The following is a 19,805-nucleotide window of genomic DNA, read 5'->3' on the forward strand; positions in this document are numbered from 1 at the left end:
TGCGGAGAAAGCATTTGATAGAGTTGAATGGCCTTACTTATTTAATGTGTTGGAGAAGCTTAATTTTAGTCAGATATTTATATCATGGATTAAATTGATTTATCATACTCCAGCAGCCTCAGTGTTTACCAATAATCAAAGATCTCCCTTTTTTCACCTATTTCGGGGCACTAGACAGGGATGTCCTCTTAGTCCATTACTATTTAACATTGCCTTAGAACCTTTGGCAATTGCCATCAGACAATCACAGGATATTTTGGGTATTAATCGTGGGACAGATATTCATAAGTTATCTTTGTATGCAGATGATTTATTACTATTCATTTCTAACCCGGAGAAATCTATCCCAGCAGTTTTATCATTATTGGCTCAATTTAGTGAGTTTTCTGGGTATAAGTTAAATCTTAATAAAAGTGAATTGTTTCCTTTGAATAAACGGGTCCCAATTTATGGAAATTTACCTTTTAAATTAGTTAATGATTCTTTTACTTATTTAGGGATCAAAATCACAAAAAACCATAAAGATTTATTTAGATTTAATTTTTTACCCTTAATTGATCAGATTAAAGGTTTGTTTACTAAGTGGTCACCTTTATCTTTATTCCTAATAGGTAGGATTAATGCTATTAAGATGGTTATTTTACCTAAGTTTTTATATATTTTTCAAGCGATACCAATTTTTATCCCAAAATCTTTTTTTACTAATGTTGACTCTAAAATTTCTTCATATATATGGCAGAATAAAAATCCCAGGTTAGGTAAAATATATTTACAGAAGACAAAAAAGGAAGGCGGGTTAGCATTACCTAATTTCAGATTTTACTATTGGGCAGTTAATATTAGATATTTGTTATGTTGGTTGAAAGATGGGGGTGGATCTTTCGGCCCTTATTGGGTAAGTTTAGAAACTAAATTGCTATCAGCTTATGCTCTGGGTTCTATTTTAGAGACTTCTCTCCCTTTTGCTCTTTCTAAATTGCCGAAACGAATTGACAACCCGATAGTTAAACATACTTTGCGTATATGGTTTCAATTTCGGAGATTTTTTGGGTTGACTCAATTCGTTTTAAATAGTCCTATTGTATCTAATTGTTTTTTCCACCCTTCCATTATAGATCAAGCTTATTCGGCCTGGAAAACTAAGGGATTACTAAGATTTTCTGATTTATTTTTAGACAATTGTTTCATGTCTTTTGAGCAATTATCCAACAAATATAACTTGCCTAGATTTCATTTTTTTAGATATTTACAGATTAGACATTTTTTAAGTTCTGTACTCCCTATGTTTCCAAATTTTGTGCCTTCAGATATTTTGGAGAGTTTATTTGAATTAGACCCTTTTCAAAAAGGGCTTATTTCAAAACTTTATAATATAATTATGAAGATACGTTCAGAGCCTCTTTATAAAACTAAAAAGGATTGGAAAAGAGAGCTTAGTCTTATTATTTCTAGTGAGAATTGGGATAGAATTCTTCAATTAGTTAATACATCATCGTTATGTGCCAAACATTCATTAATACAATTTAAGGTCGTACATAGGGCCCATATGTCCAAGGATAAATTCGCTCATTTTTACTCTCGTATTAGTCCTATTTGTGATAGATGTCAAACTGAAATTGCGTCTTTAACTCATATGTTTTGGTCTTGTTCATTTTTGGAGAAATATTGGAAAGATATTTTTGATATTATTTCTGCGGTTTTGAATATTGATTTACAACCTCATCCTATTACCACAATTTTTGGTTTACCAATGTTAGACTCACTGCATTTATCTTCTTCTGCCCGTCGAATGATTGCATTTCTAACTCTGATGGCTAGAAGATCTATATTGTTGAATTGGAAGGAAATTAATCCTCCCACTGTATTTAATTGGTTCTCTCAAACTATGTTATGTTTAAATTTAGAAAAAATTAGAAGTGGTACTTTTGAGACTTCTATTAAATTTGAAAAGTTATGGAGACCATTTATTCAACATTTTCATATGATGTAATATGACCCTGTGCCAAGTTCAATTGATTTCCCAGCTTTTAGCTTATGTATGTTGAGAGGATCGGAAGTGACGGCATTGATGAATACTTATTTTTGTGAGATATTATAAACAGCCCGCTTTTTTTTTCTCTCTCTCTTTTTTTTGCTTTTTTTCTTCTATATTAGATATTAGATTAGATTAGCTAGTTTTGCATTATATATTTTTTTTAATTTTTTTTCTTTTTTGTTTTCTTTATATCATATATTATGAAATATTTAGACATACCATGTTCATACATATATTTTATGGCTTATGTCTTGGTAAACTCATTTATATTGTAACTATTATGTATGTTTTTTTTCATATGTAATGGAATTTGTATGTTGGTATTTTCTTTATCAATATATCATTTGTATTCTGTCCATATTAGAAAAAAAAGATGTTGAAACCTGACTCTGACCTATTGTGATCCATTGCAGTCAGTCAGGATCCCTGCTTAGGCAGAAGTTAATTCTGGCCTTAACCAACCTTTCAAAGCATTTCATCGCAGTGGATATGAGTGCTGCCAGGCGATTGACATTGAGGCACCTCATCTTGCTCTTCTCGGTTACCAGCATGATAGAGTATGGGTTTGACCGGGAAGTTAAACTCAGTGGAAATATGATGGTGTGCTGAGGCTGGATTCAAAGAAACAACATTTGGGCTTACTTCAGTGTACAATTGAGTTAAATTTAATTGAGAAACAGCAAAGCAGATATGGAGGAGAATTTAATTATACAGGATCTGATCTGTATATGAGTTTGTACTGGACTCTTGTCCTCATTGTGTAAAGCGATACAACACAACTAATTATAAAAGCTTTCATCACTATCTTTGGGTAGAGAAGTTATGGGTGAAATCTTTTCCTGCTGAAGCAGGGTTGCTAGTCATGAAACAACCTCAGTGACCTCTGAGAAAGTTATTGTTCTCTCATGTGCAGGGATTTCAACTTGAATGTAATGGTGGCTGAGATAAAACCCAACTTAGGTCAAAAAAACCAAAGTCGCCGAGTCTGGAGATAGAGGGCCAAAGGTCATCTGCAAGTCCAGGGCAGGACTAGAGGCTGGAGGCAGCCTGTCCTGGGGTTGGAGGCCTGTCAGTGTGTGCAAGGGGGAAGGAGGGAACGTGAGGAGCTTGTTTTGCTGTTATTGTCTTGTTTTGTTCTGTTGTTGTTCCTGCTTGTATTGTTCTGCTGAAAACTGTGGGCATGCTAAGCAGGCAGCAGAATGTGCAGAAGCACTTGTAGGCTGCCACCAGCACATCTTTTGGGTGTGGAGTGCTTTGTGCACTTGTGTTCATCAGGATATAGGATAGTGCTGGAGAGATGCAGAGGAAATTCACCAGGTTTCACCATCCTGCCAATGAACATAATCAAGGCCTGATGTTCTGCATGTGTTCACAAAGCAATGCTGTGACTTTGGCTTCTGAGGTAAAGATCATCCCTGAAGCTGTGGAAATCTGCTCAGTTGTAGTTTTTATTCTCCCTTTCAAAGCATGCATAATGCATGTGAAGCATCTCTGCCATTGATAACCTTGTTTACGGCTTATCCCCATGGCCACCACAGTTTTCCGTCAGAGGTATTTCCCCTATCTTTCCCTATGTTTGGCTTAGCAAGTTTCAAAGGCCCAAAGGGGTTTCACCCTGCAACATTGATTCTGTTTCATTTCCCACAGATCTGTGCTGATCTGAGTATTTTTAGTGTATCTTCTTTATATCAGGTTTCCAGCAACTGCAATTTCCAAGTCTTCCACCCAATGGCAATAACTATTGCTGTATTCCTGCTAGAATCGTATTGTGGTGCAGGGAAACAAGCCATTTGACTTAACTCATTCATAACTGTCTAGTGGGCACATTTCAATATTAACCCCATCTCCCAGCATTTGATCCATAGCACTCTATGCACAAGTGATTCAACATTTCACCTTGACACTTCTTAAGTACTGTCCCCAACCCAGCCTCAAATGCTGTCTCAGACAGTTCTACCATACCCCAGGTATATGATTGGTACCTGGAAGGTTTACCTCATACCCCTTCTAAATCTTTTCCCTATTACAGTACCTTCTCTAGTTTTATCTGGCTGTTACATGGAGGAAGGTTTTCTGCAGTCTATTAATACCCCTCATAGTTTTATGTACCTCATTGTGCCCCCACTGCTACAGGGAGAAAAGACCTGGCTTCTCCTATCTCTCCTCATAACTGAATTGTTCCGTCCAAGGTCAAATCTGGTGAATTTCCTCTGCACTCACTCCACCACTCCATCACTCCATCCTTCCTCTATCTTGGTGAGCACAAGTGCACAGGGTACTCCAGCTGAGGTCTGATGACGGTTTTATAAAGTTGGAACATAACTACCCCGCTTCTGCACCCATTGCTCCAACTAATGAAGGCCAGTGTCTTGTATTGCTTTTCAACCATGTTGTCTACTTGTGTTGCCACTTTCAAGGACTCACTCTAATTGTTGATACTCCCTAAGACATTACTTTTCATGGCCTATTTCCAAGTCTCAAGTTTATTATCAATCAACAATACACATTAAAGCAGAGTACAGTATTCTCTGTACACATTTCCAGAGTGGAAATGTATTCAAGCCTCATTAATGGTCCCAGAATGCATCACTGCTCAATTATCTGGACTGAACTCCTTACCCATGATAAAGCCCAGAGAAGGAAAGGTTTCTGTGCACAATGAATTGTATCTGGCCATTTCTATTGTGCCTGATGACCTCTTCTGGTACGATGAGGCCACACTCAAGATGGAGGACCAACTGTATCTGATGTTCCCAATGCAGCCTCCTCCACACTGGTGAAACCTGATATAAATTGGGCAACTGCTTTGTCGAGCACCTCCACTCAATCAGCAAAAATTGGAGTTTCCCAGTAGCCAATCATTTTAATTCCTATCCCCATTCCTGCTCCGACATGTTGGTCCTTGACCTCCTCTTCTGCCACAATGAAACCCCTCTCAGGTGGAGAAGCAACACCTCCTATTCTATCTAGGCAGCCTGCAACCTGATGGCATGAACATAGGATTGCTTCAACTTCTGACAATTTTTCCCCTCCCCTTTCTCCCTTGTTCTATTCCCCACTCTGGCCTCATGCGTTCCCTCCTCCTTCCTTTTCTCCCATGATCCACTCTCCTCTCCTTTCGGATTCCTTCTCCAGCTTTTTGCCTCTTCCACTTGTCACCTCCCAGCTTCTCAATAACCTCCTCCCTCACCCACCAGGCTAGCTTGCCCTTTTTTCCCTCCCTCCACCTTCTTGTTCTGGCATCTTTTCCCTTCCTTCTCAGTCCTGATAGAGGGTCCCAGCCTAAAACATTGACTGTCTATTCATTTCCGTAGATGCTGCCTGACCTGCTGAACTCCAGCATTTTGTGTGTACTGCTCTGGACTCCCAGTATCTGCAGAATCTATTGTGTTTATAGCTTTTAGCCAATGTTTTCTTGACATTTGTCAAAGCTTAAATACATTCCAATTCATTTTGAAACCATTCTCATTTGCCTTAGATTGATTGCTGAAGGTTAAAATGCATCAGTGGCATACAGTGACTTACATGAGGAATGACTTACAAGAGGAAACTTACATGACTGAATTCCATACACCATTGTCCAGAAGCCGTACCTAGGCATAAGAACCTTGCCTTGTGCAAATGAGCTAGCATACCAGCACTGTGGCTTAATGGGCCGCAACAGGAATGGAATTTAAGCCTTTTTGGTATTTGTATACTGAAAGGAAATTGAATTAGTTTATATAGGAATTTTTGTTAGTGTTTCAGTTAACACCTATGGTAACAGTATGGAGCTACTTGAAAGTTGTTTTTTCCACAGTACACATTGGTGGTTTAGCAGAAAGTTTGCAGCTGTTATTTCACCTTAGACATGCTGAGTCTTTAACTTTGTCTTTGCAACTACAGTAAATATTTAACCCCAAAAGTTCAGTTGGAATTACATGTGATACATTGTTAACTTCAAGGTGAAACCAGCTTGGCAACAAAAGGCTGTGCATTTCAATATCACACTGACAGTGACCTGTTTTCACCTCCTAGTTTTCTAAAACTAAATTAGATTCTCTGTGACAGGATCCACTTTCCTGATGGTTTGTTGTTTTTTTAAACTTTAGGTCACAGGATCGCAACTTCACCAGATACTAAAGTTTATCCTGCCAACTGGAATGGAGCAGAGGTGACAGGGTCAACTCTTGGAATCATTGGAATGGGACGGATTGGATACAGAGTTGCCCAAAGAGCCAGAGGATTTGATATGAAAATTCTGTATCATAACAGAAATAGGAGGCAAGTTTTCTGAGCAATATCAATTAATGTGCATTGACAAACAACTGGACACTCTGCGATAAGAATAGACTGGGAAGCTCAATTCATGGTTAATTCTCATTTTTAAGGAAATGAGGGATTAGGAAAAGGGGAGGTGCAACGAGACCTGGGTGTCATTGTACACCAGTCATTGAAGGTGGGCATGCAGGTACAGCAGGCGGTGAAAAAGGCAAATGGTATGTTGGCATTCATAGCAAAAGGATTTGAGTAGGGAGCAGGGAGGTTCTACTGCAGTTGTACAAGGCCTTGGTGAGACTGCACCTAGAGTATTGAGTGCAGTTTTGGTCCCCTAATCTGAGGAAAGACATTCTTGCCATAGAGGGAGTACGAAGAAGGTTCACCAGATTGATTCCTGGGATGGCAGGACTTTCATATGAAGAAAGACTGGATTGACTAGGCTTATACTCACTAGAATTTAGAAAATTGAGGGGGGATCTTATTGAAACGTATAAAATTCTAAAGGGATTGGACAGGCTAGATGCAGGAAGATTGTTTCCGATGTTGGGGAAGTCCAGAACGAGGGGTCACAGTTTAAGGATAAAGGGGAAGCCTTTTAGGACTGAGATGAGGAAAAACTTCTTCACACAGAGAGTGGTGAATCTGTGGAATTCTCTGCCACAGGAAGCAGTTGAGGGCGGTTCATTGGCTATATTTAAGAGGAAGTTAGATATGACCCTTGTGGCTAAAGGGATCGGGGGTATGGAGAGAAAGCAGGTACAGGGTTCTGAGTTGGATGATCAGCCATGATCATACTGAATGGCGGTGCAGGCTTGAAGGGCCAAATGGCCTACTCCTGCACCTATTTTCTATGTTTCTAAGCTTATTTATGTTGGGCAATGGTGAAATCTAGGATTTCTGTACTAATCTGGTGATGTAAAACTAATATAAATGTATTTCAGGACCTGTGTTGATTTTGAATGATACTGATTTTCATGAGTCAACATTTTAAAATAATTGCAACAAAATAACTACATTCTTTGATTTCAAAGAAATGGAAGGAAGGGTTACAAAATCAAACTCTGTAGATACCTTTGGGTCATCGATACCTAAAGTGTGACTAGATGTGTTTACTGGAATTAGTAAAATAATTAATGTGCAAGTGAAGAATTCTTGCAAACGCAGGTTCCAGAAACAACAAATAAATACATTGCATTGTGTTTGGGACATAGTTTAAGGGATGAATGTTGGCCAAAGCACCTGCAGAATATTCTGTTTTTTAGGTATTACAGTGGAATATTTTATGCATATCTGACTTCAGGTCTTTGCATATCGGCATGAAGGACAGTAGTTCTGTGCTATACAAAGTACACCAGGTCTGGAAACCATGATCTTCTGAATCAGAAATGATATGGCTTCCAATTGAGAGTTTTTCTTTGTAGGATTGCAGTGCAGCCCTCTGGCCAGCAGTGTTTGGCAGCAGTATATTCAACAGCATTATAATATGTGACCTCAGGGAAGAAAATACATTGCGTCAGCGGAATAGAAGAGTAAATTATTTGTAAAATGTCAAGCTCTGTGTGACTTAAAAATAGTTCACCATTTAGCTTCCATTAAATATTTCACAATCTCTCAGTACTCCTTTTATCAGTCTGAGAGCAAGAACTTGCATCAGACCTTGAGGCCTTGAACATTACCTCACTTTAATTCTTTTGTGTAAATGATTCAGTTATTTGTAACTGATGTGATTTTTATGTCTTTGCTTTGACTTTCTGCCACAAAACAAATTTCATGGCAATCAACCTGAATCTGATAAATCTCTTTTAATTTGAGATTGTCAGTACCCATTGAGTACTGCTTTATTCAAAGTAATTTTATTTTATTCTTATATTCTGCTACTCTTGATGCACTTCCTGATTACTTATTTTTGATTATCAAAGTATCTTGGGATTCATAGACCCTGCTACTCCCAAGACCATTAGCAGAAAGTATTTTAGCTCATTGTTATCCATTCAATCTGTTGCATTCTTTTGTTCTTTTTGTAGAGCATTTTATTCTTTTTTCCCCTCAGCATCTTATCTAGTTTTTCTAAAATGTGTTATATTTCCACCGTCAGTTTAAACAATACATTCGAGACTCAAACTTTATAAAAACTTTCCTCATGTCATCCTTGATTCTTCTGCAAATAATTCAAATTTGTCGCCTGGCTAATGACCCTTCCTGTAATCTATTTTTCACCTATTTACCCTGTCAAATATTTTCTTGACATATTTCTCTCCAAAGAGAATATACAAGTCTCCACAAACTGATTTCTTTCTCCCCTGTTACAGAGTAGATTTCTTCTTCACCTTCTCAAAAGCTTTGACATGGAGTTCTCACAATAGTCCAAATATCAGATTCAGATTCTTTTATGTATTTATCACATGCATGTCAAAACATATAGTGAAATGCATCATTTGCATTAACAACCTAAGGCTGTGCTGAGAGTAGCTCACAAGTGTTACCACACATTCTGGTGTCAACAAAGCATGTGCACAATGTTCAGCAGAGCAACAAACCCCTTTCCTCACTCCTGCCCACCCATCCACTCACAAAAAATGACAGGCCTTCCTTCCAGCCTCCACTGGACTTGAAGAATTGCAGACATTAACCTCCGACTTCCCTGTGGTCTCACCGACCCAGAGCTTGAGTCATCGGGTCTCAATTTCTGGACTACTGATTGACCTTTGGACTTCGATCTTTGGTATCGACCCCAGCTCTCGCTGACGATGGGACCCTAAACTCCAGGCCTTCAGCTCTAGATTTACTGATGACAGGACTCCAAGCTCAAGCTTCAAATTCCGCTGACCCACGTACCTGGGATCAGTGGCCTGTGTATCTCCTGGCTACATGGACCTTTGATCCCATGGAGTAAATGCTTACTGGGGGATAGGCACCAGACCTTGTCCTTGTAGGTCTTCGTCTATTGGGCTTGCCAGCCAGATGTAGGTTCATGGATGTCCTTTGCTGGTCTTCAGACACAGTGCATAGAATGCCTAGACTCTAGCCTGACCTCAAACTCCCCATATCCCTGTCCCTTAAACCTTAATGTGTCTCCAAACTCCCTACTATGTCCCCAAACCATTCCTATGAACCTAACAAAAACTGTTTGAGCTATGACCTCAATGGAGACTGCAGCTCAGTGCCATCATGACTAGAGCTTAGTTGCAGAGGTTCAGCAAAGTGTTTGTGTTCTGTGCCTCAATAAAAATGAGGTACTCAAATATGTTAGAAGTTTTTTTTCTGGTACCCTGCCACCACCAAGGTCTTGTCACTAGGGCAGTGAGTTGTTTACTCTTCTGTTTACCTGTGCTGTGCTTTATACATTTTATTAACTTGTTTATAGTATACTATTTTGGTTTATGTGCTGTGTGATGTATGTTGTATGGGTGAACCATGGTCAGAGGAATGTTGTTTTGTTTGGTTGTATGTACAGTCAGATGACAACTTGAACTTTTTGACTTGCCAATTTCAAACCTTTATGTATAAGTACATCCATCCTCTTTAAAATTGAACCAATTCATAAAAATCCTATGGTTAAATAAAACAAAGTACCAGCAGTACAGGTAAGGTTTATCTGTTGTAGCACACTGCTTCAATGATAAAATTTGATTTTGCTTGGAAATAATAAACAGCTTTCTGAAGGTTTCAAAAAGTGATGGCTTGATAAACATTTTCTGTGGAGCAATATCTGTGGGCAGTGCACACTACTTCTACTGAAGGTGCTGATTGTTGTAGCTGGAACACTGTAAAAGTCTTTGAGATGAACGGACTGAATGTGTAGGTTCTCAGGAGTGGCAATGGAGGTCCTGGCGGCAGAGGTCCAGAAGAGTGCCGGAAGCTGTTCTCCCGTACCTTCCTGGTTCCTTCCCATTCCACATTCAAGCCTAGGAAGACAATCATCAAAATGCCAATCAGCTGGTGCACTCCCTTTCATTAGGTGGTTCCCTCATGTGTCCAATGAGCTGGAGGATAACAGTACTTTTTTTTTGTCTTTGGAATAGCTGCAGTTTGAGATCTAATGTTTGCGTCATCTCAGTGTGTCCCAGAATTTCATCCCAGTGCAGTGGCTAAGAAAGAGTATGTTTTTTTTTAAGTTGTAGAAATAATTGTCACTCATTCTATGTTCAACCTGTTCCACGTGTTTCACTTTGTGTTAAGAAAGTCCAAAGTACTTTATTTGAGGTAAAATTGACTCCCTTATGATTCTGTTTATTTGTTTAATATTTATCAATAACACTAATACATGACAAGGGAGAAAGCACATGTAGACCATTTTGTCTGATTTTTCTTATAAGTAAGCTGTGGGTTTACAAAATATTAACTTTGTTAATAGTGTAATATTGACACATTTTTAATATGATTAGGCAGTGTCAGAATGTTTTGTGAACGGAATGATGTGTTAGTAGATTTTTTAAAGAATATTTCTGGGATGGCATATAATGATCAGTTGCAATCACACCAAAATTCCTTGTTTGTGGAATTGTTAGGAGTTTCCCTGATGTGGATCCAGTACATAATAATTAAAATGACAAAAGATTGATCCATTGCTAAACAGTGAGTAGATAAGAGAGAACATCTGGATGTAGCAAAATTGATTTTGAAAAAGGTTCTTGACAAGCTATCCAACAAGGCTTATTATATAAAGTGAGGCTGGGGGTAAAAGTAGCATCAGCACAGAAGTAGTTAAAGAATGAGAACAGAGTGAAGTAAATAGGTGGCTTTCAGGTTGGCAGACTGTTCTTAGTAGGATAAAGAATGATTAGTACTGGGCTCTCAGCAATTCACAGATTTTCTAGAAGTGGTTTAGAAGATAAAATAAGGATATCCAAGTTTGCTGATGGTACAAAATTAGGTGGAAAGTGAGTTGTGAGGAAGACATGATGAATTTGAGTTGTAAAATGATGAAAGATGGTTAAACAGTTTGGCAAGGAAGTGGCATATAATTTGGGGGGGGGGAATTTTGCATCTGTCAAGTTGTGAGAAGAATGTGAAAACACAGTACTTTCTTTATAATGAGAAGCAAGTGAATCATAAGCTAGTCCATGAAATGTGTAAAATAAACTTTAAGGTGTCTCTGATAGATATGTCTTGCAGTGTGCTGATGCCACAAAACAACAATTTTCATGACATGTTGTCAGTGATAATAAACTTGACTCTTGATTCTTTTGGTTCTTTACCTCAAGAGCAGTCTGTATTTTATTCTTAATTGAATGAAAATGTTTTGGTGAGCATTTGAGAATTTGGCAGAAAAGTGGACACAGCATTAGGATCAGTCATGATCCTATATTTGTATGGAAGAAAACGGTCAAAGGATTTTATGGCATGTAGAGATGCTATCCTGCTATTTCTTCTCTCCTAACTGAAACCGTTGCTTACTTCATAGTCAACCAATCAACTCCCCCTCATAATTTGAAGATTCTCTATCAAATCTCCTCTTAACCAATCTTTTCTGAAAGTTGCACTCTCTCATTTTGGTTAACGAATTTACAGATCTTTTTTTGTTGTAATTTCTCCAGTGGTTCAAGAACATTTTGCATTATGGATTCTGGAATGTCACTCTATGGTATAGCATACCTCATGTACAAATTTAAGATTGGCTCTTTTACTTGCACTTTGCCAGTAGGATATGGCATAGTGTCTATAATCATCAGACAAACCATCTGAATTTGCACTTTGTTTTTAAGGACACTTTTTGAGTAATGTTGAATAATGAGAGGGTTATAGTGTGGTGAAGTTTTACAGGTTTATTGTTACTAAGCAAAATATACTCTTTATTCAATTACTATGTATAAATGATAGCTTTTACCTACATTTAGAGCCGATGAGGAGGAGAGACTGGTTGGCGCTCGCTATTGTGCAAAGATTGACGATCTCCTTCAAGAATCGGACTTCGTGATGGTGGTGGTAAATCTGACTCCTCAAACCCACAAACTGATTGGGGAAAGAGAGCTTTGCCTTATGAAGTCCACTGCAACACTTATCAATATTTCTCGAGGTAAAAAAGCATAATGGTTTAGTTTTACAGAAAACTGTTGCATGCCATCTTCGACAATGACTCCCATCCACTCCATAATGTACTGGTTAGGCACAGGAGTACATTCAGCCAGAGGCTCATTCCACTGAGATGCAACACTGAGCGTCATAGGAAGTCATTCCTGCCTGTGCCCATCAAACTTTACAACTCCTCCCTTGAAGTGTCAGACACTCTGAGCCAATAGGCTGGTCCTGGACTTATTTCCACTTGGCATGATTTACTTATTATTATTTAATTATTTATGGTTTTATTTTGCTATATTTCTACTCTATTCTTGGTTGGTTCAACTGTAACAAAACCCAATTTCCCTTGGGATCAATAAAGTATGTCTGTCTGTTAGTTTTCTTTTTCAAAAAGAATCATTATTTTCTTATTTACTGATTTCGTGAACTCACTTTAAGATTAATTCTACTCACACAAAGTCATAAAATGCTACTACTTTTATGGTACTACATTACCTTAATTCCATAAATAAATTATTTCCGATTTTTAGGAATGGAATTTTTGGCTGCAGCTGAAGACATAAGATTCTGCCTTCCTCGTGTTTAACTGCACTCATGCAGGATTAGATACAGGATAGCAGGGTTAGAAAATAACAACAAAAAATATGAAGGAATTAGGAGTTGGTGGAGAAATAAGATGGTTTTTAGCAGGAGAGAAGGTGTAAGTTCAAGTTTAATCATCATTCAACTGTACATAAATACAGCCAAATGAAACAGCGTTCCTCTGGTGCCAAAGGTGCAACACACAGTTACCAATTAGCACACTGCAAATATCACATAGTGCAAAAAACACAGAGTACAAATAGCGCATTTGGTTACGATTTCAAAAAAAATAAAGTCACAAAGAAAAGAATTATATTGCCCAAGTCCCTGAGTGGCATGACTGTAGATTGTCCTGGTCCAGCTTGTTTTTCCACTGAGCAAACAGTGGAGAGCAGCACTAAAAAGCAGCACTGACAGGAGGGCTTGGCCCCTAACTCGGCATGATTCCAGTGCACCCAGCAGGGGACCAGTTTCCTACCTTGGGCAGGTGCAACATGCTGCTGTGGCCAAGGCCTAGTCCTTGCCACAACCATGGTAACACAGCATTCCCCACCATTGGTATTACCAATAAACAGACTTGCAGTATTCAAAGTTACCAATGCCCAATGGGGTCTTGCGATCCCAATAAAAGCTTCCAAGATAATCAGTCACTTAGTTTGTTGGATCATGCTTCATCTCGGCAGAATGGTGCGCAGCAAGTCCAGTGAGTGAATTTCTCTGATGGGTGAGACCAAGTGGGTTAATGATAATTCTTCCTGCTAATCATCCACTGCCATTCATGACAAGGTGTGGCAGGATGCAGAGATTGAACCTAAATGATTTGACTTTGAGATGATTTATCTCTGTTTGCTCTTTGGAGCACTTGTAATCATTGGCTGCAGTGTCACTGGGCTAGCACACCATCATTTTTAGGTATGGCTGATGCTTGCCATTACTATGCTCTTCTGTATTCCTCACTAAACAAGGTTTGGCAGAAATCTTAGGGGATGGATGTGTCAGGCTATGTAGTTACAGATTTTGGTGGTGTACAGATCCACTATTGATAGTCCTTAGTGCTCATAGACCCTCTGGTTGGAGCTGCCACACTGTTTACAGTTTACCTCATTTAACACAGTACAGTGCCAATACAACATGCTCTAAGATGTCCTTGACATAGAGATTTGATTTTAGTCTCCACAAGGCTTGTGAGTTGGTGTCTTCTATCAACATTTTGGGCAATTGCATCTGCCTTGGATAGACTGATAAAAACAGAGTAGTGTCACCTTCCAAGGGAATTCACTTAGAGCCCACTGAAAGACCATTTGGAGAGCTTTACCCTTCAGAGTTCTGCCAGTGGTGACGCTGCTCCTGATGATGGTCATCAAAATGCCTGACCCAGTGTATATTTATGCCCTTGTTACTTTCAGTGCTTCTTCCAAATCTGGTTCAACATAGTGGACAATCGAGCTGAGGGAGGAAAGTGGGTGATAATCAAGAGAAGGTTCCCTACGTGTTTAACCTGCTACAGTGAGACTTCTTGGGGTGTGGAGTCAAAGTTGGGGACTCCTGGGACTATCTGACAGAGGAAGATAATCCAGCATTTTGTATGGCTTGTGTATCCCATCACTGAATTTAAAATGACCAGAGGTTAATTTCAACTTAGGATTTGATCATAAGTGTTCTGTATCAGCTTTGTCAGGTGGATAATAAGGTATATAATAAAACTAATGTCAGAGATACTGGGCAGTTACTTAAACCAGCATGCAATTTGGTATTGTCAACCTACGAAAGATCAGACTTCATTCAAAATTTTGTGATAATGGATGTATGCCATAAACATTTAATTATATATTATCATGTTTCTCTTATTTGTATTTATTTCAATAAAGTTAATATTTCATTTTGAGAATTGTAGCATTTAGGTCTTGGACTAGACATCAATAGTACAACTGGTATTAAAAGGTACACAACTGCTGCTTTATTGACAAAATTTCAACATATTTACAGTTGATTTTCTTCATTCAGTAGAACATACAGTCACGGCTAATAGAGATTTCTATTGATGTTGCAAGGTGCAGTGATTGATCAGGCTGCGTTGGTACAAGCACTTCAGAAGGGATCTATTCGGGCAGCAGCTTTGGATGTTACTGATCCGGAACCACTTCCAAGGTATGTTGTTTCTTCCACTACTCAAAGTTTCATACATGTCAATTGAAAAGCATGTCAATAACCTAACTACAGGAACACAACTGATACCACAAATGTTTTGTGTGGTTTTTTTTCAAAACAAGGGATCATCCTTTGCTGCACCTTCCAAACGTCACTCTGACTCCCCATATTGGAACTGCCACTGACCAGACGAGCTTTAAAATGTTGGAGAAAATGATTGAAAATGCTTTGGCTGCCATTCATGGGCTTCCACTTCCTGATGAAGTACTGTTATCATGATGGATGCAAGCAGGAGAGATATTGTTTATCTCAACACCAGTAATATAACCACTGATTTATTATAGAAATCTACAACACAGAGAAGATAATTTAGTCCATTGAGAACACACTACATTTAAAATATATAGGCTGTTCTTAATCTTGACCTCTACATTTCATTGTGATAAGGGAGCTACCACTGAGCCTGATCAAAATCTATGACATTTAGCCTTCCAGATAATAAAACTCTAGTTGGTGATAACCCTTTACTGTAAGCCAATTTTAGATCCAACCTGACACTTATCCTCGAAGCCCAATGGCTTTTACACTTCTGATCAATGTGAAGTACAAAACTGTATAACTCCTTGCCTAAATCCCTTGGAGATGACATCAGATGTAATGCTCTCAATAATCCTTTTTCAAATTCATTACAAACTTCAGTCAGGTTAATACATTAATAGAAATTTATCCTTATTTGATTTCCTACGTACTTCCTTATAAAGAGATTTTAATGGTATGAATTTTGGAGAATGATTACAATGGTGCAACTATACTGCAAGTTTAGTACTAATCACTAGGAATAAATATCCAGGCAGATTGCCTTTCCCTAAATGCCCTACTTCTTAATAAATCCATGATAATTGTTCTTTATTGACCAGATTCAAATCATATCTCAGGACTTTATATACCATTAATATTAGTCTCACTAGTTAATCCCTTTCCTTTTCTAAAAAAACACATTAGGCATTTTCTGTAATGATCCTAGAACATTGGAGAATTGTGGTGGAGGACTCTTTCTTTCTTAAGCCCAGGAAATATCTGTCCAAATTTGCAATGTATCAAGTTTTAGAGATGTATTTCAAAAGGCAGATTAATATACATCATCTTCCTTATCAAATCAAATATTGCATGTTTTCTTTGTTAATGGTCATCAGAAGTCCATAAGGCACCACATCTGAGAAGACAGTGGTTAAATATTCATTTAGAACCCCATTTGCATCTTCCTACTTAACACTGTAGTTACTTATTTGGTCCCAAGAAGACTCCATGTTAATTGAGGGACCACATCATCAAGCACCTTTGCTCCATCCACTACGTAAGGTGGGATTTCCTATGACACCTATTTCAATTTAACTTCCAATTCCCATTCGGATATGTCTGTCCGTGGCCGTCTCTACTGTGATAACAAGGTCACAATGAGTTTGGAGAAGTCACACCTCATATTCTGTCTGTGTAGACTTTAACCCTATGCCATGAACATCAATTTCTCTCTTCCAGTAATTTCTCCCCCCTCCCTCTTTTCTCTTTTTATATTCTTTATTCTGGTTCTCCTCTTGCCTCTTCTCTACTGCCCATCAGCTCCTTCTGGTGCCCCCCTCCTTCCCTTTCTTCCATGGTCCATTTTCCATTTCTATCAGATAGCCATTTACTTCTTGCACCCATCACTTATCAGTTTTTTTTACTTCATCCCACCTCTTGTACCTACCCACCTTCCCTTCACCTATCACCTGTGAGCTTGATCTTCATTCCCTCCCCTCAACCTTATTCTAGCTTCTTCCCCTTCCCTTCCTTTCCAGTCCCAATGAAGAGTCTCGGCCTGAAAAGTAGACTGTTTATTTCTTTCCAGAGATAATGCCTGGCCTGCTGAGTTCCTCCAGCAAGGTCTCCAAAGTCTGCAGATTCTCTTCTGTTCAAGAACACAAGTAGGCCAGACCAGATAATCTTGAAAACGCCGGTTTCACATAAAAATGATAGGCGTCTACACTATGCGTTTTTAAAAATATTCCTATCTACATTGAAACGGAGATTTTGGCAAATCTCCTACTGCGCATGTGCAGGACACATCTACTGAAAACATGCAACATGTTTGGTGTTGAATCTCGCCGTAAAAGTGCACGTTTGTGTAGTTGCAGACTAGAAAAACTTATAACGATGGACAGCTGTTGGCTTTTGCGCAGGAGAACTTAAAAGTAAAAAAGAAACAAATACTGGAGCATATGGAGGCCACCGACAGGGAGTTCATGGACAGATTGACCCAGCTGACGACAAACATTGAAAAACAGACTAACTCTGTTGCATTAATAAAGCACCTTGTTAAATGTATAAAACATGTCTGCATTAGTGTTATCTTGTATTTCCATACAATGTAACATTAGGCTGTTACACATCTATTGTCAGAGAAGTACTTCTCTGAACTAAATAGGTAAACCACCTTGATAGGAGCAAGGACAGAAAACAGGGCAACGTGAGTATACTTATTTATTCAGTAATTTATGGGTCAAAGTATTAGGTGAGTACATTTCTAACTCTTCTGGCGTTGTCGTGGTTTTTCGTGCCTCACAAATGACCAGAAGATGCAGAAGATTCGTCAAGAAGGGTTAAACTTTAATTTGCAAATCAAAGCTGAGACAGTTAGTGAGCTAGTCGCTGATTGCCCACCGATCCTCGGACATGGCATTTTTTATAGCAAAATCCTGGTCCAGTTTCACACGTACGTCCCATTGACTTAATCATGTTCCAATCCACATCTCCCAGCTGTCTCTCACCAACACACCATTGTCTTCTACATTCTTAAGATTTCATTCTCCTACTAAATTGGGTACATGCATAGCAAATAGCAAGTTCAAACTACATAATCTACATCAAGGCTGACTACATAGTTTTGGTTACACAGCAAACAAGTTCAAAGCAAAACATCTCTTAGCTACCTCTCATTACCACACCATTGTCTTCTACATTCAATTGGATACATGCATAGCAAATAGCAAACTTCAAAGCTGACTACATCTCTTAGCTACCTCTCATTAACATATATTAACACACCATTGTCTTCTACATTCCTAGCATTTCATCTTGGGTACATGCATAGCAAACTGACTACATAGTTTTGGTTACACAGCAAGTAATACAAGTTTTATACTCCATAATATTTTTATACTCCAATAGCATCAGTTTCGTTGCCATCTGCTCTGAAATTGTTAGGTTGCATTCAAGAAAACAATGAAATAGCGCGCTGCCGTCTGATAGCGTTTTCAGATTTCTTTGGTTACCCCATCCACACTGATCTAGCCAATATGGCGTTTTCAAAAATACACAACCTGGAAAGTGTTTCTGAAAAGCTCCGGTTTAAGGGGCCGAAAACGCCGTTTTAGTGTGGATGAAGGGTAAAAACAAAGAGAAAAGGCTTCGGTTACAGATTTATCCGTTGTAGTGTGGACGTAGCCTTAGTAATCCTTTTTACTTTAATGAGCTCCTAAATTATCTCCTCTCATTACTTTAATGAGCTCCTAGATTTTCCTTGATTTAAGTTTTCAGTATGTTTTCTTGCAACATCTGCCACCTTAACTTCCTTTTTAATTTCACCTTCGGACTTAATATACTGCTCCAGATTTTGTTTTTTTAACCACATCGTCATTTTTTTTCTTATTCTACCCTGCATACCCTTGATATCAAAAAGGTCCAAAGCTAGACGTTTTCAATTTTTTAATCTATCAAGGACATATTTGGTGTGCATGCTCACTCTCTCTTCCTTCAATGTCTCCCACACTGACACAGACCTATCTGCAAGTGCCATTTTAGGCAATTTTACCCATTTCTTATCACTGCTTAGAAAGATTAGCTTAGATCTGGATCTGTCTTGACCTGTCCTTTAAAAACATCAAATGTAACTGAATTATCATACCCTAAAATGTTCTCAATCAGCTGCCCTCTCCATCTATCCACATTCACATCTGTAACCAATCTACTCAATATTTTGAAAACAAAAAAAAATCTGGAGATGCTTGAAATTTGATGATGGTGGGTCTCATCAAATTTCAGGAAACTGAAACATTAACTCTTTCTGTTTCCACAGATGCTGCCTGGTCTATTGAGCTTTTCAGTATTTTACTGTTGCCACTTACTATATTTATTGGCTTTTAGCTTCCTCTTTGTTTTATGCATTTCTGTACGCAATAATAGTTGAAATATACTGACATGTATAGGGCAGTAATATTCCAAGAAATATTTATTTTCCCTTTTCCCAAAAAAAGATTTTATATAACAAGTCTGATTTAAGAATTCACTCTTCTCTCTTTCTACTGTTACTCTTATAAGCAAGCAAATGTTTCTTGTGCAGAGATGTTAAGAAAAACAAATCTGTGCTGTCTTTACGACAGTTATTTAGTTTATAATATTTTTGCTTAGTAATTCATTCGATAGTATTTTATAGTTAGAATTAGAAGTGTTTAAAGTATATTCATTGCATGTAAAATATATCGGCATGCGATGACGTCACATCCGGTTTCGCCGCGTCTTGTGGGAAAGTACCGGTTTGAAATTAGCGCGAGGGTGGGGGCTCACCACGAGGCACACCTGAGCAGAAGTTGTTTTGCAGGCATGAGAAATCACAGTGAGAGCAATGCTGTAAGTTAATAGATAATCGATATATTGAACTAAGATGTTAATGCCGATCCTGTTAGAAGTAACGACGGTCGATAATGTTTATGCTTTCGTTAGTTAAAGA

The 19,805-nt window shown here is 38.3% G+C and overlaps 1 protein-coding gene across 5 annotated transcripts in view; it reads left to right on the forward strand.

Moving 5' to 3' along the window:
* LOC132378534 (uncharacterized) overlaps positions 1 to 19,805 on the forward strand; it is an 86,538-nt gene that overhangs the window by 13,205 nt on the left and 53,528 nt on the right. For all 5 annotated transcript variants that reach the window (XM_059945505.1, XM_059945509.1, XM_059945506.1 and 2 more), the window contains 3 exons: positions 6,127 to 6,298; positions 12,133 to 12,311; positions 14,947 to 15,043. In XM_059945505.1, coding sequence (XP_059801488.1) covers positions 6,127 to 6,298; positions 12,133 to 12,311; positions 14,947 to 15,043 — 448 coding nt within the window. The remainder of the gene's footprint in view (positions 1 to 6,126; positions 6,299 to 12,132; positions 12,312 to 14,946; positions 15,044 to 19,805) is intronic.

This window comes from Hypanus sabinus, chromosome 20, assembly GCF_030144855.1.
Source record: "Hypanus sabinus isolate sHypSab1 chromosome 20, sHypSab1.hap1, whole genome shotgun sequence".
NCBI lineage: Eukaryota > Metazoa > Chordata > Chondrichthyes > Myliobatiformes > Dasyatidae > Hypanus > Hypanus sabinus.